Raw genomic sequence first — 26162 nt, 5'->3', positions numbered from 1 at the left:
GTCACCTGAATTTTCATGTGCCTGTATCTCATTACCATAGGTCTACTGCCGAGGATTATTCCTCTTACAATAAATGCCAAGAATGAACGAAACCAATATATCCAAAAGTTCGAACAAATGAATGCCTCCGCATTCTGTGGTTGCTAACTAAATAGCTTGGCAGAAAAAATGAAAAATCTGAGAGCATTATTTCCTTTCTCATGTAGGGTGCTCTGAACATAAAACAATAGAGGTGCCGGCTAATAATCACCTCAAATAAAATTCTTCGACGTAAGCTGACTTCAAAGTAATGCGAAATTCTTAGAGATGATCGCAGACTGCTTTTGTGAAATCAGTTGTTGATGAGCTGCCACCAAGATCGACAGTCCGGTACTTCCCTTCTGCAATGGTGCTAAGTATAGCATTGTGGATCTGATCAGCTTTATCACTGAGCTTCAAGTGGCGTAGCATCATAACAGAGCTCAGCAAGAGAGCCGTGGGATTTGCAAGATTCTGAAACAACCATGAAGAATGACATCAGAGAACTTCAATGTCAGTCTGCACAAGACATAAAAAGGAGGTGGTGTCTGAGAGCATGCCTATAGAATTGCATATACAGATCTATTAATTCAGATAAAGGATGCAAAAAAACAAGTGATGGCAATTGGATAGACAGCAACATCAGTACAACTGCACACGTGTGGACCGTGCTTCCGTATACATGCAAACGCCCACAAGCACTCGAAAAAAATCATACAACACGCTTGCAACCATACATCTCAACTCCTGTTGTTGGTGAAGAGAAATAAAATCAATGAGCAAAACTTGATGGAAGTTGGGGGGCGTCAATCACCTTGCCAGCAATATCAGGGGCTGAACCGTGTACAGCTTCTGCCAGAGCAATGCCGCCTTCACCAATGTTGCAGCTGGGGAAAGAGGAGACTGAATGAGTTATCAATGTTATTGATATCAGTGAACTGAAAAAAGGCCAACTACCTGGGAGTTAGGCCCAAGCCCCCAATCAAACCAGCACAGAGGTCACTGATTATATCTCCATAGAGATTGGGCATCACCAATACATCAAATAGAGCTGGATTTTTGACAAGCTGTTACAAGCAAGGAGAAATTTAAGCATGCGACAAGAAGTGGAAAAGAGAAACTAATTGGTTTCAAGATGTAGATTGTATTGAACAATAAAGCTTCAGGCTCCAGGTCTATTGAGCTAGGAGAATCTTATTTCTTAATCGCATTTAGATAGATTGTACCCAGAACAATTTTCACTATTTCACATTTGAGGTGAATACAACCATACCATCATACAGCAATTGTCAATGATAACTTCCTCATAAGTAATCTCAGGGTACTTCTCAGCAACCTCACGGCAACACTGCAGATAAAACAACAATTAAATTACTATCCCCAACTCAAAAAATAACAGATAGTTAGAATACGCAATGTATAGTTAGAATACGCAATGTACCTTAAGAAATAAACCATCAGTTTTCCTCATGATGTTGGCTTTGTGTATAGCGGACACCCTTTGTCGGCCATTAGTCTTTGCATAATGAAAAGCATATTTTGCCACCCTTAAACTTGCCTGCCTGGTGATGATTTTAAGACTTTCTACAACACCTCTCACCACCTGGAGCCATGCATTCAAATTTATAGCAATTAATCAGATTACGGCAATCACACATCAATAATGAGGAAAATGATAAAAAGCACATCCAGTAGAAATTTTACCTGGTGTTCAAGACCACTGTACTCCCCTTCTGTATTTTCACGAATTGTAACAAGATCTACACCATCATATCGGGTTTTGTAGCCTGGAAGGCTGTAGCAAGGTCTGACATTCGCATATAGACCAAGCTCTTTCCTCAGAGTAAGGTTTAAAGACCTGTGGCCCTTTCCAATTGGTGTAGCCATAGGACCCTTCAAGCCCACACCGTTTCTCCGCACTGACTCCAGACTTTCCCATGTTAGAAAGCTCTCTGTTCTAGGGTCTACTTTGTCGCCCACAAAATGTTCTTCCCATTCTATAGGCACTCCTGCTGCATTGAAAACCTGCACTGATATAAACTACATTACATATCTCAAGAAAAGTAATACAAACTACTGACTGCATCTTAGAATAATAGTCCAAGTAAATGGATGACTGCATCAGCATCATCTTCATGGTCTACCAAATTTGATGTGTCAAACTACACACATGCCTTCTTTACTAGTAAGTGGATGAAAGGGGAAAATTTGTAAACATCACCATCAAAAGATCCTTTTCACTTGAAAGATATGTCCTTGATGATGTATCTTTGAAGTGGGGCACTGAAGTTGGAAGGAGGTATAGACGAACCACTCCTTAAGTTTTTTTTCACCCATTTGTCTCATTAAAAATTCACACTGATGGAGGTTCTCTTAGTAATACAGATCCTTTCAGTTGCAGATTACACATTTTCATAGCAGACGTGGAAGAAAGGGGTGTTTATGAAAGCCAATTTACACCTAGAACTCAACAGGGGTTTACATTTATCAACGCCATGACACCCAGTTACCCTCTATAACTGAGGCAAACAATGATACCTCCTTTCTGATTCAATCAAGTCATTCAGATAATCTCATGGATTGAAGACGAGGACAGGTTTGAGGACTATCATAACAGGTTAAAAGGGAAACCGGTAAGTGCAAATGTGGAATTGAAATAAGTTATGCTTAATCTATTTCTGGATTAATATCTTACGAAGCTATGGACAAAAGCAACATACAGAACCATCAAAAACAAGTCTATCTGCTCGACAAGATGGAGAAATAGGAATAGATAAATCACAAAATTTTATAAATCTACGGTAGAAGAAAGTGAAGGCTATTAAAAAAGAACCTGCTTAACAGACTCCGCGATCTCAGGTCCAATTCCGTCGCCTGGAAAGAGAGTAGCTCGGATCGGTTCGCTTGGAGACGCAGCAGAAGAAAAAGAATGGCTGAAAGATGGGAGAACCCTGCTTGAGATCTGGTTGATCGAACTCCTCTGAAGGAGCCGACGGACCGCCATGACTTCAAAAGTAACGCTTAGGGTTAGGTCTGGCACTCTTTAAAAAGACCTGCGATAGGAATACGATACAATTAGAGAACTTGAGACGATTAATTGTCATTATCACCTAAACCACAAAACGAATCGGATTAAGAGTGCTACTTACCAAAAAAAGGCAACTTTTTTTTTGACTCCTAACTTTCAGCAAAATGATTCAACAAACGCTGAACCATAAATCAAATTAAAAGAACAGTTTTGCACAAAGTTGTTAAATAACGGATGAGAAATCTCAAGAAAGCACAAGAAAACAAAGAACTGGGCATAACGAAATGAACTAAATTAGCAATTTGTTCTTGTCAATTCATGGAAAGATTTCACCTTTAAGGAATTAATCTCGGTATTCCTTTATCCAAGACAAATTTAAACCACATGATCATTAAAAAAAAAAATTAAAGACCTAAATCCTAGACCTAGTTACTATAAAATATAAACAACAAAAAAATCAAAATAAAAAGAAAAAAAAAAAAGAGATTAAAAATTTGGGTTGACCTAAATCGGAACGCGAACTGGCGCATTTGAGAAATCCAGAGTTGGCCGATCGAGCCACCAGCCTTTGCTTTTACACGGCTCCAGGTCGCCGGAGATAAGCTTGGGGATGGATGCGAGCCGGGAGAGGGAGATGGGAGCCTTTGCTTTTATGAGGAACCATTTAATTGCTCTCATGTTTGAGATGATGGGCTGCGGTGAACCAGGGCCTGCCAAAGTGTGTCAAATTCTTTTATTGGAAAAAATCTTAAGTTTGAGCCCAAGTATAAATAAATTTCTCTCTTTTTAAAAAATAATTGTGTGTCTTCCGCTGCTAATATGGTTTTCTCATGGTCGTAGCAAATCTTTCAATTAGGGATCAACAAAATTAAACTTGTCCCATTTGGCGTGCCCCGTCCGACTCATACTAATAAAATTTTAGTTTTAATATCATATCATGTAAAATATAAAATAATTATATATATATATATATATATATATATATATATATATATGATATCATGACACCAAATTATGGATGAATAAAAGCGATTATATTTGTTTGCTCGTCCGGATCTGTTTTAAAAAACTCTCGGCTTCTTTTGCCCATCCAAGGTATGGCATGCAAACGGGTGGTTCTATATACACCCCCCCTATTGCTAAGGACACCCCCCAAAAACCAAAAAGAAAATACCCAAACTAACCTTTAATGTAATTACCATATTGCCTTTGAAATTTTCTCAGTACACCCCCCCTTCCTCCTTCTCCGTTTCGTTTTGAAAAGAAAAAAAAAAAAACTCCTCAAACCCCCCTTAAACCCCTCGATCCATTTACATCGTTTAGGCGATCTTTGAAGGAGATTTAAGCCCCATTCGAAGCATGGACAAGCAACTAGTGATTTGGGACGAAGAATCGGCCGCAAAGGTACGTGTTCCACCTTGTTTCGAAATTTTTTTTTTTTCACGGTTCGTACTCCGTTCGGCACTGGATCGCCGAACAAAAGGCTTCTGTTCGGCTGAACAGTGCCGAACAGAAGCCTTCTGTTCGGCAACCCTCAACCGAACTCTTCTGTTCGGCTGCACAGTACCGAACAGAAGGCTTCTGTCCGGCACTGTGCAGCCGAACAGAAGGGTTCTGTCCGGCTCTGTGCAGCCGAACAGAATGCCGGCGACGAGAGGGAGAAGGGGGAACGGGGGGGTTTGGGCGTTGGCGAGGTGCTTTGGGCGGAACGGTTCAAAGGGAGACGGAGGGGGTTTGGCCGCCGGCGAGGTGCTTGAGGCGAGGTTTTTTGGGCGGAAGGGAGAAGCCGGCGGGTGTTTTGGAGGGGAAGAGCGGGGTGGGGGGGGTTTGGGGGGTGTAGAGAGCAATTTAGGTGAGGGGGTGGGGAGGGTGGGGGGTAATTTAGGAATTTTTAATTTTTTAGGGGTGTCCTTAGCAAATGGGGGGGTGTAGAGAGTATTTAATTTTTTTTTAATTTTTGGGGGGTGTCCTGAGCAATAGGGGGGGTGTATATAGAACCACCCCATGCAAACACTATTGGCACGTCGCTTCGCTTTACCTCCTGCTCCTTTCTGGGCTCTCGCCCAATTCTACTACTCTTTTCTTGGCTCTCGCCTACTGCCTCCGGCTCTTGCCAAACTCATGTAAACCATCATTGGCACCTTCCTTTTTTTTCTTTTTCTTTTCCTCCTGCGTTCTCTCCCTTTCCTTCTGGCCTGTTCTTGTATGGTGCAAGTATTCTAAAAAAAAAAGGGTCAACTTTTTTATTGACCAATTTATATATATTTCCATGCTTCTCTAGGTACATAAATTATTTTTCTCGGATAGCATTTAATGAGAAGAAAATTTTACCCATCTAAAACATGGGGGAGTTGCTATGAGAACTAGTGTAGACATGTATTTAGTTACACATTGGCCATGCACTATATAGACAGATCTTGAGTACTTATATATGATCAATAAACTCAAATAAAATCTTTTAATTAGTATTTTTGGACGAGATTCTGCATTGTCACGAATGATATTAGAATAAATCTAGCACATGATTTATGTAGACAAGGACACTAAGGTACAAGTCCATTGGAGCTAACCACTGGCCAATCATGATGGTTGTAATTAGATTTAAATGAATTTGGACCCGTACCTTGATGAGGACATCGAGAGTTAAATAGGAGGAATATATGAGGACCAGTAAGAGTATGTGTTTAATCCCATGCAGGTTATGTACTAGGTAGAATTTGGATATTTATACAGAACCAATGAATTTAAATAATACATTTTGGCTAGCATTTTTAGATAGGGCTCTAGGTTGTTGCAACCGCTATCATAATAGACTCAACCCATATCCTATACGAACTATAGGTTGATCATGATCCATATTGGATTTGACTGGTTTAAATTTTTAGCCCGACAAGAATGCCACGACTTAAACGAAGAAAGCATGTAAGGATCCGTGCAGACGCGTGTTTAGTCCTACATCAATTATGAACCGAATAGATAGATTTTTGGTACTTATATAGGATAAAGAAATTCACATAGTACCTTTTAGTTTTTTTTTTTTTTTTAATAAGATCTTGAATTGCTACAACCATTTTCCCACCAACTAATAAAATAATTTTTTTATTTTATTCCTAAAATACCCCTAATCTAAAGACTGATGAAAATTATGGAGAATTCCGTCCTTTGATGAAAGAGGCATGCTTTATAATTCCATTTCCCTCGATTTTTCGAGGATACGATCCGACTTGGGAAATTTTTAACCTTTTCAGTTGATTATATATGAATTTACACCTTTTGAAACCATAAACAAGCAAAGAATCGGCAACCTGTTTTGAATTCATTCTTTATACACCTTCCAGAATGAGCTAGGCTAATGAAGTCCCAGCTGCACTGCTGAGAAATTACTAACATTTCTTGGATGCTTGATATTTGCTGGTCTCCTGGCAGACTTCCATATACCCAAACTTTACAGTAAATTACTATGCTCATGACTTTAAGGAATTACTACTAGCATAATGCTAATGCCATTACTATTCTTATAGTCCATCGAACATCCGGGGTTATGGACCGACCATAGACCCTGTTTCGGTCTATATTGCTAGAGCTATGTTTACTTCACCCACGCTCAAAAAAAGGGGCGTTCTACAAGATGCAGAGCACCGCGAAACCATGCATACTTTTGTTCCCTTCTTCATACAGGAAACTGATATCTTGGAGATTGAATTAATGATCAAATACATTTCTGTTAAAAGCTGATAATTTTATTGGTCTAGAACAATTTTGTATGGGCTAAAAATCTAATTTGTTACGAGAAAATTGGGCTTTAATTTCAAACATCTCTTCAAATTGGGCTTGGAAGCATAAAAATTACGATGAAATATATGGATGGATTCTAGTAATTTATCCAAGAAAGCAGTAATGCCGGTAACAAACTTCGGAGTCACTTTTCCATGCAAAAAAAATATAGATAAATTATTTTTCTAGCAAATGTTTTTAAAAATATTTATTAAGAAAAATATAGATTTCCCGCTAAGTTTTTTACCTCGAAACAACGGCGCGCCAAACTTTTTGGTCAGAAGGAATATATTAACAGTGGATTAGGTTAATCCCGTTAATATGGAGCCCAAGTTCTACCAGATATTCTACTTTGGGCCGGTCCACGTTTGGCTTGGGCCAATGTGTGGGCCTTCGCCGCCTTGCTGGGAAGGGACCTGACCTCGGATTTTCCTCGCTCCTCCCAACGGACGGCGCTCTAGTTATTGAAACTGGTCAGAATCTGAGTCTCCGCGATAGCAGAGAGATAGCGGATAGACATACTAGGGGCCATGCTGCTTCGCCTTCGTCCCATGACCGCCGCGACCACCACCGTCGTCCGCCCCCATCTTAGCCCTCGCCTTTCTTTCTTCTTCCACTCCTCTCCCTCGATTCTCTCCTCGTCGCCGATCGCCAACTTTCGCCCGCACCGCCGGAGAATCTTCCCGTCGAGATGGAGTCCTCACCGGAGTCTCACCACCGCCGCCTCTTCCGCCGGACAAGGTATCCGATTTCTCCTCCCCCCCCCTTTTCTTCATTAGCCTCTTCCATCCCTTACCATTTGCGGCCATTGTTCTAACCTTCAAGAATTTGAGAGCGAAGACATCGGGTTCTTGAACTAGATAGCATCTTGACAACGATAATTCTAGGGTTATGACTAGCATTGCACATATTCCACAGGCCAAGGTTTCATTGAGTTTTTTTTTTTTGGTGCAAAGATCACCCAATTCTTCCACCCTCCTTGGTTTCTTGGAAAATGCTCGAGATTCCAGGCTAATATTCTCGGAGTTGAATCCACCTCAGGCAGAGGTAGAAGCGATTCCTGCATCTGATGTCCTCTTGCATGTATTTCATGGGTCAAGAATTGCTTCAATCTTTTGGTAAATAGATTACACAAGTCTTCCATTTTCTTGACTTTCTTATAATTTAAATTTCACAATTCAGAACTTCACCCAAAAAGATTAGTCAGGTATTATTTGGATTCCTTAGTCCTGCGTAAGTACCTAAGATCTCTCAGCGAATAATCGATGTAGGACAAAATACACGCTCGCAGGGATCCTCACATACTTCTCCCGTTTAAACCCTGGCATCCTCGGCAGGCTAAAATCCAAATCTATTCAAATCCAATCAGAAACACCATAATCAGCTCTGATACCATTTATGAGTACCCGCACGAATTCTCATATTAAATATCCAAGTTTCGGCTCAGGATTCAAGATTGGAGATACTCTGTGATAACTGAGACTTCTTTTTTTATGGTCTAAAGAATGAAATCTACCAAACTAGACGTTAGATTCTAAGATCTTCTGGAGGATTTGGAAATGGCTCTATAGAAGGGCTACAACTAGAAAAATGAAAAAGAGCTTTAAAAAACAAGTGCCAGTAGGGAGTGCGCATAGGTTCAAGAAGAGAGTGATGGCCCAATGATTAGGAAAGCAATGCAGCCAGTCTATGTACTCTTAATAATGACTTGTAAAATTTCTTTTGGAGGTCTGTCCATCGAACTTTAGTGGGGTATTGGGTAAGAGAGCTTCAGATACTATTGGATCATTAATTTCAGAGGATGCTGACTTGCTCATATCTACCTCAACCTACATCTTATAAAAATGACGTGAACGTAATCTAGAATCAGAGGATCTAAGGGGATTGAAGGTAAAATAAAGGGCAGAAATATTTTTGCTGGCCTCGATTCTCCTCCCACTTCTCTTCTCTTGGCCATCAGAGCGCCAATTCCGTTTAAAACTCTGTCCCTTCAGTTGCTCCTTTAGATCTGCTGTTTTTCTCTAACTTCTTTTTTTTCCCTTGGCCTCTAATTGTGAGTCTTCTTTTGATGTTTCTCCTATTCATGATCTTAATGAATCTCAATGGCTTGCCATCATTTACATCAAAAAAAAGGGTAGAAATATTTTTGCTGAACCTTGCAAAGTCCATATGGCCCAAATGTCTATCTTAACACAGTTTGCATGGTAGAAGCCCGCACTAGTAGATTTTAGATCACAAAGGGCTTGGACAATAAAGGATGTACGAAAATGATTAATACTAAGTTCAGACATTGTCTTAAGAAATTTGTTAATTTTTGTGAAACCATTCATTGATCTGTTTAGCCCACCATGGAGATGGGACAGGGTTGAGTCCAAAATAAAGTATAGAAAATCCAATATTGTTACTCCTTCATAAATCTGTTCGTCAGAGTGCTGGTTCATTTATGAGATTCTTGCTATAGCATTTTCTCTGCATAATATTTAGTATTCACAAATTTCTATATCTTTGTTAATGTTTTTCACTCAATCCTTACGAGACTTGCTTCACATGTGAAGCTATTGTTTGTATGCTACCTTATGACATGCTTCAACTTCATTGCTTAGGTTATTCTTATTCTTGGCATTTGACTGCCTTTAAATGATATGCTTTCTTTGGATTCAATTGTTTTTCCAGAATTTTCAATAGATTAGTTCTGTAACATGTTGTTTGTCTTATTTTTCTTGACCAGTCAGAGAATTTTGTACTTTTCATCAATAATGCTCTTTTATATGATGTACAGACTGGAAAGATCATGCTGAAACCATTGAAGAACGATATGATGTCATTGTAGTAGGGGGAGGGCATGCAGGGTGTGAAGCTGCACTTGCATCTGCTCGTCTTGGTGCTCGGACTCTTCTTCTTACCCTCAATATAGATCGCATAGCATGGCAGGTTAATTTTTTTAGCTCTAATTTATGATTTTTCCCCCAAGTTTTCGGTCAAATTGTTAATTTCTTATGATTCCTAATTTCCTAATACCTCTGATTCCCTCTTCCTTGAGGCCCCAGAGTTTTTTTTTTCTGTTTCTTCCACCGAAAAAAGAACTCCACCAGAGTAAAATGGTATGCTTCCAATTAGGAGTCGTTAGTATTGTCGAGCTCTCATTCTCTTCTTCTGAATTAGGCGGACTTAATCTTTTCTTAGAATTTAAAAGTAAGAGATCCAGTCTAACTGTCTGACTAAGATTATTAGCTGCATTGCCTCACAAACCTATCCAAAACCCACTTTTGTTGTCACGGCGTTTCACCTGGCATAGGTATTTCTTTGTAAATTTACAATCTGAGCCTCAAATGCATTACAAGAATGGTTAGTTGCCCTGGTATCTTCACTAGTTTCAGCTTCTGCAACTACTTTCTATGTGAAGAAAAGTCGGAAAAAAAATCTGTGTCAAGCTTTTGTCTATATTGTTAGGATACTCTTTTCTCATGTTTTTATAAGGTTAGATTATCTTTTGGTTTGCTATTTCTTCATTTTCATTGTAGGCTTTTTAACTACAACTACAAATAGGTGTTCATAATGAAATTGCAATTACACTAATGTGTGGACTGGGGTTTGGGGTTAAAGGTTCTTCTTATGCAACTAAACCTGTAATGTTAGTGTATATCTTATATACACAAAGGCATATAAACATAGAGAATTTTGATTTGTTAATAGCAGGGATTTGGAGGCAAAATCAACATATTTTTAAAAGACAACACAAATAGCAGAAAATTGGATTGATGTAATTGCATTATAAAACACTAAATTCTGTCAAACACAGATTCTTAATCAATTGCAGATGAAGCAAAGCAATTGACATTACGATGGAAAAGATAATGATTTAAACTTGGGAAAAAGCATTCAGCTAGTAGGTGTTTCAAATTCCTGCCCAAGAAAACTCTTCCTTAAAACAGCATTCAGAAATTATTGAGACGCCTTAGATGGTTGGGGAATTTGTTATAACTGGGCTTTGATTTGATCATATCCATTTTGAATGCAGGCTTGAATTTATGCAGGAGAATACTGAGTGGTTCCTTTAGCATCTGTAGTTTTACTATGTTCATTCATTGTTGCAATCCTTCATAAAACCTTTATTATGATAATAGTAGGTTGGGATTTGTTCTAAATTCTAATCAGTTTTAACAGCTGGTCACAAGGTTATCTTCAAGAAATCTTAAATACTAGAGGACTCATGCAAAAGGCTTGCGGTTAAAGCCTCTTACACAAAGCCTATATTTGTGCTTCTTGGTCTTCACATTAAGGGTGACTTTTACAATTTAGAATTTTCCATATATCTTTGGAGTAGCTTTATTTGTTTTTAGTGGGAAGTCTATAAGAGCGTTATCTGTTTGTTTGATATATAATACTGCAGTAAAGATGTCTTGCACATTGGGATAATTTTGTTGATATTTAAGTCATTTTTGGTAGAAAAATGTCTCCTAGGTAGTCCGGGTAATTCTGGCATGGGGAAATTATAAGGATTGATGGAGATGAAATTTGCGAGTGCTATGCTGGTATGATGGATACTGCATAACTATAGTGGAGTGGGATAGGGAAATGAACTGTTTCCCAGTCACCACCTTGATCAGTTCTCTGGTTTTATTTGTGGAGTCTATCCATGTGCTTTGAGAGACATTGTGATAGGCTAATTACCTGCTCTGATCCTTCTGCAAGCCGTTATCTGATGTGTTTTCTTTAAGTTACATTAAACTGGCATTTAACTCCCAAAGGCTCTATGTTTGCAACATATATATGCTACCTCAAAATTAGATTTTGATTTTGTTCCTATTGTTTGAGCACTGCTTAATATCCTTAATGTCATGATGAAGAAAGCCTATTATTCTTCTGGAAGATGTAATTAAGGTTTACAATGTGGTGTATGATCTAACAGCTTTTTGATATTTAATTTCCATTTCATGGTACACAGCCTTGCAATCCAGCAGTTGGTGGTCCTGCAAAATCTCAATTGGTGCATGAAGTAGATGCTCTTGGTGGTGAAATAGGGAAGATTGCTGATAGGTAGAGTACCTAGAACTAGTTTACTCTGGCATGTTTCAACCATGCTTTAGATGGTCCTTACTCCAACTATTATCTCTGATTGCCACATCTTTATATCTTTGGTTGGATATATATAGTCAACTTATGCTGGAAATATATGGTTAACAGTGGTTAAATTTCTCAAGTTGTTCAGTTTTAGCGGAGACCTTGTTCATTAAGTTAATTATTGATTGGTTGATCATGCACATGATGATGCTTATTTCTCCATTGCTGTGTATATACATATCCAACAACCACATCTAATTTTCATATATTACTTTGTGAGAGAAATACTCTGTAGATCAAGATCTGCCGTACCGGTGGCAGCCCGGACCGGTACGAACCGGTCCCGTACCGGTCCGAACCGGTCCCGTACCGGTCCTTCAACAATAAACTACCGGTATCGGATTCCACGCTGATCCGGTACCGATCTCAGGCCGGACCGGTACGTACCGGCCTGCACCGGCCAGTACGGACAGGTACGGCATACCATGCTGTAGATATTGGCATTGTAAGTGGAATCAAAATACCTGATATACATCATCACCAGTCATCACTACTTTCACCTGCAAACTAGCATCTCCTTGTAATAATTGGTAATCAGGAAATCATCTCTAACTTTGGTGCTGCTAGCTTGTGAATAATTACTGCTTAATCACCCAAACATAAGGGGTGGATGGGAATTTTCTCTCTTTTGGTAAACATAGGGTTGTCAAGATAAAAAAAGATAAAAGTAGGTTTGTATATTAAGAAGATTATAGGCATCTTACAAAATTTGTAATACTATTCATACAAGAATATATAACTCCTATGAATAATCTAAACATTAAAAAGAAGCTCCACTCCATTGTGAATTAATGACACACTTGAATTAGGTTGAGCATGGCAAAATATTTAAGTGCATGAGATATAGCTGCATATAGTATCAAACAGCATAAATGTTTAAGGTACTGGTTTTCATATCTTCATTTTCTGGGTACGTTTATAGAAAAATGTCAATTTGCAGAGTCTTAGGTTTTGATGTGCCAATCACTGTTATGCCAAATATAGATTGTTGATACATTTCTTGTGTTTCCTTTCAGTGAAGCATGGGGTTGGTTTAGCTAAATTTTCTCTTTCCCCACTTTATTCTCCTAGCTTATCTTTTAATACATGCCAAAACAGGACACTAGATTATATCGTTCTTCCCAGCAATGAGCTGTATTTAATACTATAAGTTTTGATCTGAGATTATTGACACATATCTGCAATCAACGATATTGTTTTGAATTTGTCTCAAGCATATAATTCGAAGGAAACTTGTACTCATTTCCAAGTGGACAGCATCATGCTTTCTTCCTTTGTTTGTTTTCTCTGATCATTTTTTATTTGGGATTTACATATGCCTCTTTTTAGCTCACTCCAACAAATATAATGACAGATGCTACTTACAGAAGCGTATTTTGAACCTTTCAAAAGGTCCTGCTGTTCGAGCATTGCGTGCTCAGACTGATAAGAGGGAATATGCTATGGAAATGAAAAAAGTTGTTGAAAGGTTAGCATATTCACCAAAGAGTTGTTTTTTGATGTTGTATGTTACCATATCTATGTTGACCGCATATTTCCTACCTATGTATCAATATTGCGCATTTTGTGTTTGTTGCTTTGAGATAAGTTTAATACCTTTTTAACATTTAAATACAGATGATAAAATTAAGAAACTAAATTTTACGTTCCTTCTTGGAGGTGTCTGTGTACTTGAAAGTAATATAATGTGATTTTATGTCAGAAAATGGCATACAGGACTGAATCACTTTTCTTTGAGTTAATAAGATAATGGGACCAAGTCAAAAGAAGGGGTATACCAGAAAAACTGAGAACCAGGGCAACACTTTAGGACATCAATGTGGTTCCAGGTGAAACTTTTGGTGCTTCTGTTTTGACCTTCTTGAAGGTGCATCTGAGACATTTTGAACAATGCATCATGTTACCTATGGAATTTATCAAAATATTCTTGTACATGCGACTAAGGTACGCCGAACCAGTACCGACGGCGTACCGGTGGCGATCTGTACCGGTTCAGGCCGTACCGAACCGGTTCGGCCGGGTTTCGGCTAAGGCGCCGTTTTTTTTCGGCTGCAGCAAGCACGTGCGCAAAAATGCCACAACACAGCTACAATGGCATTAAATGCCATTGTAATGATACTGTATTTGCACTGTAGCAACACTGTAGCTGTTATAGTGGCATTAAATACCACTGTAATGATACTGTAGCTGCGTTGTAGCTGTTACAGTGGCATTTAATGCCACATTGGACCGGACTCGTCGGTGTCGGTTCGCACTGAGTCCTAGCCGAATTGGACGGAACCGGTCCGGTTCGCACCGGTACGCCCTCCGTACTGCTTGGTTTCAGCCCCAATGGGGCTGGAACCGTTTTCCACCGCTGTACCAGACCAGTCGGGCTGAATCGGCCGGTACGGGCCGGTTCAGCATACCATGCATGTGACATTTGTCAAATCCAAGCGAATGTTTTTGTAGGATTCGCTTTTATCAATGTGGTTTTGATGTTAACCATCAACTTAGAGCCCTCATTTTCACTTGAAATCATCCAACGCCTACAATAACTGGAATGGGTTGCTTATGGACTGTTTGAGCTTGAACTGCATAACTAAAAGGGAATCTTTCTCTTCCCTTTGTTTGGTAATCTACATTGCCCGGCAGTCCATCTATCAGGGGTTGACATTATATATGGTATTTAAGATAGATGCATGTATTATTATTTTGACACCCCCTGTCCTGCTGGGATTTAAAATCTTGATTCTCTTAGTATGGCCTCATTTATGTTCTGAGTATTTGTTGATGGGTCTGCACATACGTGATGCAATTATATGTACTGTGCCTGATGCTAGTCAATATTATCATGAATTCATGATACAGAAAATTTACACCTCTATGTAGAATGGGGTCACTCTTCAGTTTTAACCAGAAGAATCCACTTCTGAACATCCAACACCAATCCATTGCATCTGAGAATTTTGAGTCTGTAATTAATGTTTGATAGAAGCTCCAAGGGAGCATCACTCAAGATTGGGCAGCTGAAGTAATTGATCTAAGATGACCTCATCTGATGTCAAAGCAAACACAAAAGTCCCGTAGATAGAAAGCAGAGCTGAATGGGTTGGCTGAATTTGAAAAAGAACATGTGCAAAACTTTGTGCATTTTCATGCTGCATTAGAAACAGTTTTTTTATTTGTTTTGGTACAGGTCTTAATTGCACCAGCAAATTCCAAGAGACTAGTATTTGTGTCCATTGGAGTTTGCTTTTTAATTTGTTTATTTTACTCAGTTCCTTTTTATCTAATCTTAGAATCGGTTTAGGTCTTACTATCTTTACCCATTAGTAAGCTCCTTTTATGTCTATGACAATAAACCTTATTTTCTGTCGGTTTCAGATTTTTTAGTTGCCATCCGCATGAAGAATGAATGTTTCTAGTTTTTACTATTTGACCTTGTCCTTATAAGAGCTTAGTTTAGAATTTGAGGTGAGAGAGCTGGTAATTGATTTTTTTGTTTTAATTTGGTTCTATTTTGGAAGATAAAGTGCATAGCCTTTTTTTGTGATTATTTGCCTGCCTCCTCTTCTTCATTTATCCAAATTTCCTTCTTTGCTTTGCTTGCTTTTGTGTCTTTGTCAGGCCTTATACACAAGCCCATGTGTATTAGGAGCATGAAATTCTATTTAATTTGATTTTCCTAAAACTAAATCTTATACATTTTATATTAGTTTAGCTGAATTTGGGATCCTTCCAAATCTTTTCATACATCCTTGTAGCAGCAGTCCCTCTCCATGAAGAGCTATCATCTGTTGCTTGTGGACATTCTGCATCTTATTCAACAGTTGGATACCTTTGGTGCTTTGCACGCCTTAAGGGAGGCTGACAATGTTGCATAGTGTTTTGCAGCCCATTGTTCAGCCCGCAGAGAAGTCGGTGAAGCCTGCAATCTAACACCACCCAATAAACCTGGGTGTTTTACCATTTTTATAAGATATGTTAATGGAGGTTTCTCACTCTTTTCTAAGCTAGCGCCCCCCTCCCACCAAGAAAAAAGAGAAAGGAAAAAAGGAAAAGAAAAATAATTTGATTTCCATAAAATTTAATTGCGAATAGTTGGTTTTAGCTTATTAGATAAATTTGGAAACCTTCCGAATCTTTAAATAAATTTTTTGTAGCAGCCAACCCTTTCTTTCTATACAAGAGCTAGCATGCTTTGCCAAGAAAATTCTGCAACTTCATCCAACAGTTATGCTCCTTTTGGGCTTCCTGCATCTTTAGTGATGCCAATAGTGCTGCAGACTTTGAAGCCTATTGTGAAGTCCTCTGAAAAGTTATCCGACAGAATCTGAGACAGGTCAATATACTCGTGTGTTTTTACAAAGATATACATAGAGGGTTTCCCAACCTTCTAATAGGAGTTACAGATACTTCAAACTATATGCCCTGCTTTTGTTAGATACTTATTGGAGATAGGTACTTGTTGGATACTTCTAGGTTACATATCTGATACTTAAGTACACTATATTTCAAAATAAAAAAAATGCTCCATATTCTTCCAAGATATACTCAAGGTACTTTTCAATACCTCCAAGAATGAGGGGTGGGTTTTCTCTCTCTTTTTGTTTATGAATGTTAACTTTTTAACGGTGAGTGGTTAATTTTGGAATTTGTAATATTGATGTTATAGTATGGAGTACAGATTGGGGTTTATGGACTCAAATGATGAATTTGTACAAATTGATGCCATTGTGTAAGGCATGGATTCTGTTATTTTGATAGTGCACTATGATTATGGGTGTTTTTCACATAAAATGTAAATATATGTTCAGTGTCATATCCTAGCCATACTATGTCCTACTGTTTCAAGATTTCTTGTGTATCCGCATCATGTTGTATCTATCCACATCCATGCTTTTTAGCCCTTTTGTAAACACAAAATAAATAAAAAAGTTTTTGATTTGGATAACAACAACTATTTCATCTATGAACAATGTAAACTGATGAAAGCAAAAAAGTCAACTTCTGTGTCAGCCAATGACAATTGGAAGTTTCACCACAACTTCTACTTGCACACGTCACTGGTCGTTAAAAAGTACCTATTGCAATATTCTAACAAATGTAGGAATCCTATTACTTATGATATTAGGGTTGGTCATCTAAAAGAAAATTATTTTGTACTTTAATGTTTTGGTTAGATTGAAACAGAGCCTTGTTAACTTATCGGTAAAATGTTTTAATATATTTTGAATTTTTGTTTAATGTACTTTCCATGCTTGTTTGATGAAGAAAGAAAATGCAAACATGTTTATGTAACAAGCTGTTACAGCAATATGTTAATTTAATGTTTTAATTTTTGAATGATATTCATCTTGTATTCAATTTCTTTATATTTCAGAGTATTGATCTCTCCCTTATACTGGATGTTACAATAAATATGCAATAATTTCATCCAAAACATTCTTTATTTGACTCTCTGGGGAAATGAACGTACAAGTGCATCCTTATATGGTTTCTATGTGGCTGCCTAACTTATGCCACTGTTTCAGCACCTCAAATCTTTTCATCAGAGAGGCTATGGTCACCGAGATCTTGGTAGGCAAGAATGATAATGTGGAAGGTGTTCAGACATTTTTTGGCATGAACTTCTATGCTCCATCCATTGTGCTGACAACGGGCACATTTATGAGCGGTAAGATTTGGGTGGGTAGAACATCAATGCCCGCAGGACGGGCTGGGGAGTCAGCTTCTCAGGGACTTACTGAAAGCTTGCAGCATCTGGGTTTTGAAACTGACCGCTTGAAGACTGGAACTCCTGCACGAGTTGACTACCGCAGTGTTGACTTCTCTGGTTTGGAACCCCAGCATGGTGATGAAGAGGTATATATAAAGTAATAGGCTCAAACACGAATATAGACATTGGATTTATTTGCTACTGATTAACATATGCGAAGAATCATTGGGATCAGAGTACTATATTTAAATCTTTTGGATGGTAATGCCTTTTTTGTCTTACTGACAGTAGCTGTTCTTCTTACAAGTTTTTCTTTATGAGAGACACTTTAAAGTTCTTATAATTTCTTCAGGTCATTCTAAATCTACATGCAGTGTGTACTGCACAGCTGCTGTTAGTGTATATGTTCCACCAGAAAACTGTATATGATGGACGGCTGCGATGTTACGTTTGTAACTGCTGTCTATGTTGAGAATGATTCTAGTTTCTTATTTTGGCAACTATTTGCTGTCACTAAATCTGGTTGCTTATTTTGCCATGCTTGCCTATGTCTTTCTGGATTACTGGATATAACTCTTGGATTTTTATTTGTATTTCTTATATTTCCTAGCATTTGAGTGATCGTCAATCTTCATAAAGCTATACTTTCCCCTCATTTAATTTTAGATTTTATGTATAATTTGAATAGAACAAATATCTGGATATAACTGATATATGAAATCTTGTATTGTGAACTGCTGGATAATGTGTAATAGTTCTGTGCCTCTAGTCCCTTACTACTTGTAGGGCTTTGTTGATCTATGTTACCATTATTTGTATTATAATCATGTGCAGAACTGCTAGATCAAGGATTTGGAAAGGATTGCAACACTAGAGCTAGCCCTTAACTGGGTCAATTGGTAAATGAGGATCATAAATGTGGCCCTAAATAATTAGAATTAGGCTTGATGGTTTTGATTATAGTAGATCCTGTATCTCCATTTTTGGGTGAAGTCAAGTTAATGAAATTGTATTTGGCTCTTATTTTTTTATTTTTCCTTTTTTAAATAGAAAGGGCCTATAGGCAATGGGTGACATAATAGGCTGTATCCCTCCTACAGATACCCCTAGCCCCCCAAATCTTGATGAAGGTGGGATTTGATCCCAGGCCATTTGGTGCAATGACCAAAGATGTTATCAATGTGGTAAGCTGGCACCTTTGGCTATTAGTAATTTGAAACTGTGTAAAAAACTCCAAAGAACAATAAATCTTTGCTGGATCCATTGCAATAGAACCAGTTAGTATCAATGTAAACCACCAATGCATAGAAGTAAATTTGTGCATTTTTTTGAGATCAACTTATACTTCAATCATTTTTAGAAGAAGAGAAATGCTTGTTCTTTGCATTATTAACATGTCTACTGACCTATCAGAAAAGGAGATTTCTTTTGAGCATCTTTTATCTCTAAAACTTCTTGTGATGTCAATTTATCTATCTACCAAACCAAGCATCAGGTGGCATGGGTTGCATGTTGATCAATAATATGTTAAAATTCATCGGCTTATAAAACTATAGTAGTTTGGTTGCATCTGCATGTCTCATTGGATATTTTGAACAGGTCAGTTGGTTTAGCTTTGATCCTGAATACCATATAGAAAGAGAACAAATGTGCTGCTACCTGACCCGTACAACAAAAGATACCCACCAGCTTATTAGAGACAACTTGCATGAAACACCAACTTATGGTGGATGGGTAGAAGCAAAGGGGCCGAGGTACTGCCCGTCGATTGAAGATAAGGTACTCTTACAATTCTAATTCTTGTACCTCTTAACATGCAGATTCCTCAAGTCAGTAGTTATCATTCAGGCAAATGTATAGGTGATGAAACTTGTTTTTTTTATTGAGTGATACTACTTAAATACACTCCTTATATTTCCATCATGATATTATATCATCATCATCATCATCATGTTCATCATTCTTCTTCTTCTTATTATTAATTTCCAGTACATACGCATATACATATGCACATATACATATACATACATATACACATAGTACTGGTTGCTAACCGTAGGGGATTCTCCAATTGACAACTTTTAAGCTTTACTTTGATCCTTATGTATAAAAAGGACCTTGTGAAAGTTTCACAAATTAACAAACTCTGTTTACTGATAGGTGTGAAAATCAGTAATATGAATAGAAAAAGAATAGACTCTTATCAAGTGTTTTTCGGTCAACACTTAAAATAATTGTTTTGCTTCAGTTTGTCTAAATGCTACTGATCAGTTGGCCCAAAAGTGAAATTCATCCTATGGACGGAGCAGTATTGATCATCAAATCATGTGTCGTTTTTTCACTCTTTTGCTAGAATAGGAGTTCAGATATTAGTTCTTCAAGCTTCAAGGATTATTTAACAAAGACTTGTGTTCTTTTCAGATAGTGAGATTTCAAGATAAAGATTCCCATCAAATTTTTCTTGAGCCCGAGGGCCGAAATGTTCCTGAGCTTTATGTGCAGGTTTTTCCTTTCTCACTTTCTCTTGTTGTTTCTATTATATTTTTGGCGATTTTTAGTGGTGTAGATTCACTATTTTTTTCAGAATTAGTCTTTTATTGTGACCTATCCTGCTGCTGGCAAGGACATATGTTGCACAACATTTTAGCTGCTCACAATAAATCATGGAATTTTGTTGGGAATATTATCATGTATTCATTGCTAAAATAACTCATGTTTGTAAAATTATCTAATGCATTATATGTTGCATATGTTTATTTAATTCAGTCTAGCTTTCCTATACTAAGTTCAGTGTTCTCTCTCTTGGAATAAAATGGTGTTACTGTTTTAAAATGATTTTAACTCTAGAATGTCTGTGTATTAATAGGGATTTTCAACTGGTTTGCCTGAGAGGCTGCAATTAGCTCTCTTACGAACATTACCTGGACTTGAAAATTGTTTGATGCTGAGACCTGCCTATGCTGTGGAATATGACTACTTGCCTGCTCACCAGTGCTCCAGATCTCTTATGACAAAGAAGTTTGAAGGGCTGTTCTTTTCTGGTCAGATTAATGGAACAACAGGCTATGAAGAAGCTGCTGCTCAGGTTATACATCTTCTTTTTCAGATGTACATATGATGATTTTCATAATCATTGAGTGGACTTGAGTATTTCAGTGCCTCAATCATGTGAATTTGTTAGAGTGTAGTCTGTGACTTTTATCTACATGCTGGCAAATGTGCCTGTCTTACTCGTAGTTTTTTGTGGTCTTTCCATTTTTATGCACAGGGTCTTATTTCAGGAATTAATGCTGCCAGGCATTCGTATGGGAAATCTGTTATTATTCTTGAGAGAGAAAGCTGTTTTATAGGTACTCTAATAGATGATCTTGTTACTAAAGACCTACGGGAGCCTTACCGCATGTTAACAAGGTATCAATAGTGTTACACTTTTATTTCTTTCCATGTTCTGGCAGAACCTATAAGGATTTATTAAATTGGAGATGAGAATTGTAGTTGGAGAAGCTGTTGGTGACATACATATATTACGTTGCAGGGTAGCTTCTTAAGAGCTTGCATATTTGTGTTAGATGGTGCAGGATTAAGATGCTTCAGGATTGGTTGTATTTCTATATACAATGCATCAACAAAAAAGGATGATAGTGCCTTTTACTTTAAATCTTTCCATTTGATTATAAATTGCTAGGACCTTTCAACATAGCTGTTTATTTTGAACCTTAAAAGCTATATTTGGATGCGTGATGAAATGAAGTGCGAGTTTACAGCAGGCAAAAGTGTTGCTGGCTTGCTTGTTTTCTTCATTAAATAACAAAGTTTGAAGGAATAATTTGTTTTGTGCATATTAACCCATGTGATTTTTTCTCTCTGCTTCTGCCGGAATTCCCATGTATTAATTTCTCTCTCATGAACTATTTTTTGTTAGTCGCTCAGAATACCGAATACTTCTTCGTGCTGATAATGCGGATAGCCGGTTAACACCTTTGGGACGGGAGATTGGTTTAATAGATGACAGGCGTTGGAATTTATACCAATCTAAGCAAGCTCATATTTTGGAGGAAAAAGAACGTCTAAAGGCTGTGCGGGTTTCTGGTTAGCATTCAAGTTAGCTGTTGTTTTTCCAAATTTTGCATATAGCCATCTACCAAATCTTGCCTACGTAAATTTGAGTATTTTTATAGTGTCAGTCACTGCTTTTGGATATTATTTTGAGTACATATAGAGGGTCATCCACTGCCTTTGGACATCATCTGCTTCCTCTGCTATAATTTTTGATTTTTAAATAGGTTTTATGTATTTGTAACAGGTGGTGATTTTGCTGCTGAGGTTTCTCGTTTATCTGGACAACCGGTCAAAGACTCTTCTAGTCTGGAGAGCCTCTTAAAGAAACCACATATACAATATAAAGTTCTTGACAAGCATGGTTATGGAAACAAGCTTTTGTCCAGGATTGAGAAAGAGTGTGTGGAGATTGATATAAAATACGAGGGCTTTATTGCACGTCAGCGGAGCCAACTTCAACAGGTCATTTGGTTGATGGCTGTTAGAAATTTAGTAGTTTTTTGGGTCAATGGAATTTGTCAAGTTGGATCTTGTAAATATGCTGCTTTGCTTCTACCAAGGGTGCATATTTTATGTCAGTTGTGTTGGCCTTTATTGCATTCTTGCAGTCTATATTGCAGCTATTGATGAAAGAAGCTCTGCTATTGCGAACACATACTAGCAAATGCGCATTTAAGTCAAAACTTAGACTATATTGTTTATGCATATTAGCTATTCATTCCATATCTTGATGCCTTTAAGTAATCATATGTATGTTGTAGTGTTTACCTATTTGTTGTTGTTTTCATTTGTTTGTTCAAATTTTTGTTTGCACTTACTTGAATTGTCCAGGTGTATGTGCTCTGGACTTCTAGTGGCAATCAACACACATCTTTAGGGTCCGCTTGATATTGCTTTTGTTTTCTTTTTAATTTCAAAAACCTAAGAGAAAAAAAGACTAGACTGAAGAACATGTATGATGAACCCCTTTTTTTTCTGAAATTCTTTGTAAAATCTTTAGAGCTTTTGGCGACAAGGATTTATTGCTTTCAAAAAATAGCGGAAGTGAAGGCAAGGAATAGCATAATTTTTGTGCAAATGCTATCTTCAGCGTCAAATGTCAATATGGTATTTCACTAATTTGTAGAGAAACAAACAAAAATGATGCCAAATAGGACCTTAGTATGCAGAGCAATAAGCAGGTCTTCCAGGTTCCTAGTTTATTTTTAGCAACTACAGGCAATGTCCCATAACAACCTGTTCTGGTATTCGCCAAGTGTTGACATGGTAGGGCACAACATTTAGTAGTTTAATACTTATAGATTATTCCCTTGTGCTTGTTCATATTAATTGAAATGCAAAGGAGACAAAGACTAATTTGCCACATGCTTTTTTGCATGTATTTCCTATTTTGTGTAATTTATATGCTGCACTAATATGGTCATCATACAAGTTGCTGTGCCTTTTTGATTTGTTTTATTTCAGTAAAACGGGCAATACCTATAATTAGAAAGACAACCGTTACTAGCAAATGTTATCGTATATATTTTGGGGAAAATATGCCAATAAAGTAATGCAGTGTGGTCCCTAAGACTGGCTGAAAAGTTTTTAACTTTTCTATGTTTTTCTCGTTTTCCTAGATTCTTAATCAGCAACATAGAAGGCTCCCTGAAGACTTGGATTACCATTCAATGAGAACTTTATCTTTAGAAGCACGTGAGAAACTTTCCAAGGTATGTACCGTCTATAATACTTGTGAATATGATGCTTCTAGAAATGACCAAGTCAAAGGAAATCATGAATAATGTTTGATTCCATTTGGAGGCAAATTATTTAGATCCATATCCATTATAAACTTTGATATTCCATTTATGAGGTTTTTTTTGGCTAATCACAGGGACATTGATATTATAGAGGCTAATTAGATTGAAAATATCTTCATCTTTAATTATTAACTATAATTAATAAATATTGTTAAAGCATAAAAGCATCAAGTTATTTTTCTGTAATGCTATCACTTGTTCGGCATTGAAAAAGGGTTATAGCATATTGGTGCCCATGTTTGATAGGGATGAGCACAATACACACTGCACTTCATTGTATTCAATGTTTGCGTACCACCCTGAACTGCATGGTTCGGAGCATACCGTATCGTACCGTGTTGGAATTAGTATGAAAACATCAATTGGTATAAGCTCCATACCGACTTGTACTATTTGGAACCAATCTGAACTGCCTGGTACCAGAACCGGGGTGCATATCATACTGTATTGACCCATACCAACCTGTATCGCCCAATTTCGGACAGTACTATGATAAAAAGTGTAAAAAGGAGTCTCAATACAAGATGCATACTGTCATACCAACAGTACCATACCAAATTAATAACGGATTAGTATGATACCTGGTATTGAGATTGCGGACCTTGACTATATTGATACTTTATGTGCACCATTTCAGAAAGATACATGACACTGTCAAGCAACACACCAAAGCATGTCGGAAACTCGTACACATGAGAAAAGCCTAAATTTTGGTATCAAATATACTTTGGGTAGCATTCTAGTGGGAGGTAGACATGTTAAACAAGAATTTTATCTCAAGTGAAATTAAACATTTGTATTATTGCTAATGCACACAAACTTGATAACCTTTTTAAAGTAATATAACCTTAAAGCAAAACAATATATGATGGGAGAACTTCTAAGTGAAGAAGCTAAAAATTTGAAGACAAAACTTGCTGAGTTTATCATTTATCATTTTTAACTAAACTTAGTTTATAAATATGTATATATATAACAATACTTTTTAAGAAAAAATTAACAATTGAAGATGACACATCCATGTTTGTTTATATACATCAGTCATCTTTAACTAATTTGGTGAAATTGTCAGTAGTAGTAGTCTCTGTATGCCATCTTCATTTGTAAACCTATATGACGTAACAAAAGGAAACAAATAAGTGTAATTCATTGCAAAGACTTGATGTTTTCGTTCTAGAATTACCACATAACAAGCTGGTATTTCTTTCTTTCAATGAAAAAACAAGCTAGCATTTCATTCATCTAGAAAGGTTTGTATCTTATGCTATATTTCCTGAAACTGGAGTTACCAAATAGCGTAAATGCTATCCAAATACTTGGAACAAGTTGCTCCTCAACTCTGATAGGCCTCACTTTTTGCAGGTCAGGCCACAAACAATAGGTCAAGCAAGCAGGGTCGGTGGTGTGAATCCTGCTGACATCACAGCTCTCCTTATTTATCTAGAAGCCAGTTGCAGGAAGTCCACTGAAAAGAAAAGGCAGGAGTTGCTGAGATCCATTCCAACTGAAGCCGATGGAACTGGCTCTTCTTTAGCTACAGCTGCACAGGCCTAAATAGATGCATACATTAATTTCCTTCATATTCTATCCCCTCTTATACAGGTATGCCGCCTCAGAAGAAATATTTGAGGGTGATGACAGATTATATTTCTTGAACAAGTTTGATACTCTGGGATATCTTTTATTACTGGCAGGTGATCAAATACATTTCAGTGTGATCTCCAGTCTCCTACAATTGATGAAACTTATTCAGATTAATAGTTCTCCAGTCACATTTTAATTATATTTCCTAGCTGGCAAGACCTGGTATAATAGCCTGAATTTATTGAGTTATTAGTGACAGGAAATGCTTGCTTGGTCACCTTGTTTCTGTTTTTGAAAGTCACGTGTACTTAACTAATGTACAGAAAAGACAGTTAATCTGTATTTTTCCCACTCATTTATTGAGTTAATTAGTGACAGCAAATGCTAACTTGGTCACCTTGTTTCTGTTTTTGAAAGTCACATGTACTTGACTAATGTACAGAAAAGACAGTTAATCTGTATTTTTCCCACTCATTCTTTCCAAATGTATTTTCCCCTTCAGTGTGCACAAAGCTACAAAACCATTTAGAAAGCTCCTGTAGTTAAGTTGCTTGTTCAACATTTGTTGTCGTCGTTGTTGTGCATAAAGCTACCAAACCATTTAAAAGGCTCTTGTAGTTGCTTGTTCATTATTTTATTACATGAAGCTACAAACGCATTTGAACGGCTCTTGTTCCACATTTTATTTATTCTTAGTGCACGAAGCTACGAAACCATTTAAAAAGCTCCTATAGTTAAGTTACCTGTTCAACATTTTATTTCTTTTTATTATTGCTGCTGCCGCCACCGCTACCGAATGTAAGGGTGATCCAATTGCACTATCTTTTAAGCACTTGACACAATAGATTTTAATGGCACGAGATAAGACCTATGCTCTCTGTGAAAAACACTGCTGTTGCCTAGGTTACAGAGCATGTGCTCTAGTTGATGCTGGTTTCTTTGACCTTTTCATTTTATTGAGGTGAAAGTGGAGCGGATAAATCTATTTGAATCTATTTTGCATATTCAAATCTATCTAAATATAAATACAAATTCGAGCATCTAATTAATATCCATATTCATATTTATATCTATC

General features: G+C 37.3%; 2 protein-coding genes across 3 annotated transcripts; one reads left to right on the top strand and one right to left on the bottom strand.

The window, feature by feature from the left end:
• LOC103701351 (isocitrate dehydrogenase [NAD] catalytic subunit 5, mitochondrial-like) lies at nt 1-3803 on the bottom strand. 2 transcript variants are annotated; one of them, XM_089930267.1, is made up of 8 exons: nt 3551-3803; nt 2852-3071; nt 1723-2043; nt 1460-1621; nt 1292-1366; nt 976-1085; nt 833-905; nt 1-537 (listed from the first exon to the last, which is right to left on the bottom strand). In XM_089930267.1, exons 2-8 carry the CDS (start codon nt 3020-3022, stop codon nt 517-519), a joined length of 933 nt encoding a protein of 310 aa, XP_089786393.1. In that variant the 5' UTR covers nt 3023-3071; nt 3551-3803; the 3' UTR covers nt 1-516. The 2 variants fall into 2 exon arrangements, with proteins under 2 accessions (XP_089786393.1, XP_008781604.3); XM_008783382.6 differs by having other exon boundaries at nt 1-492.
• A 3466-nt stretch (nt 3804-7269) lies between these two features.
• On the top strand, nt 7270-25561 carry LOC103701353 (glucose-inhibited division family A protein). Its single transcript, XM_008783386.5, has 14 exons — nt 7270-7561; nt 9600-9751; nt 11766-11857; nt 13296-13409; nt 17458-17788; nt 19242-19421; nt 20064-20144; nt 20509-20727; nt 20911-21053; nt 21565-21731; nt 21946-22163; nt 23321-23413; nt 24866-25105; nt 25198-25561. The coding sequence occupies exons 1-13, from the start codon at nt 7351-7353 to the stop codon at nt 25055-25057; spliced, it is 2193 nt and encodes a 730-aa protein (XP_008781608.3). The 5' UTR covers nt 7270-7350; the 3' UTR covers nt 25058-25105; nt 25198-25561.
• Nucleotides 25562-26162: the final 601 nt, after the last annotated feature.

The sequence above is a fragment of the Phoenix dactylifera genome, chromosome 4 (assembly GCF_051530095.1).
Source record: "Phoenix dactylifera cultivar Ajwa chromosome 4, Ajwa_hap1_PhDact_Kaust_v1.1, whole genome shotgun sequence".
NCBI classification, from domain to species: domain Eukaryota; kingdom Viridiplantae; phylum Streptophyta; class Magnoliopsida; order Arecales; family Arecaceae; genus Phoenix; species Phoenix dactylifera.
The sequence above is the reverse complement of the archived record's forward strand: the minus strand, read 5'-3'. Positions and strand labels throughout refer to the sequence as shown.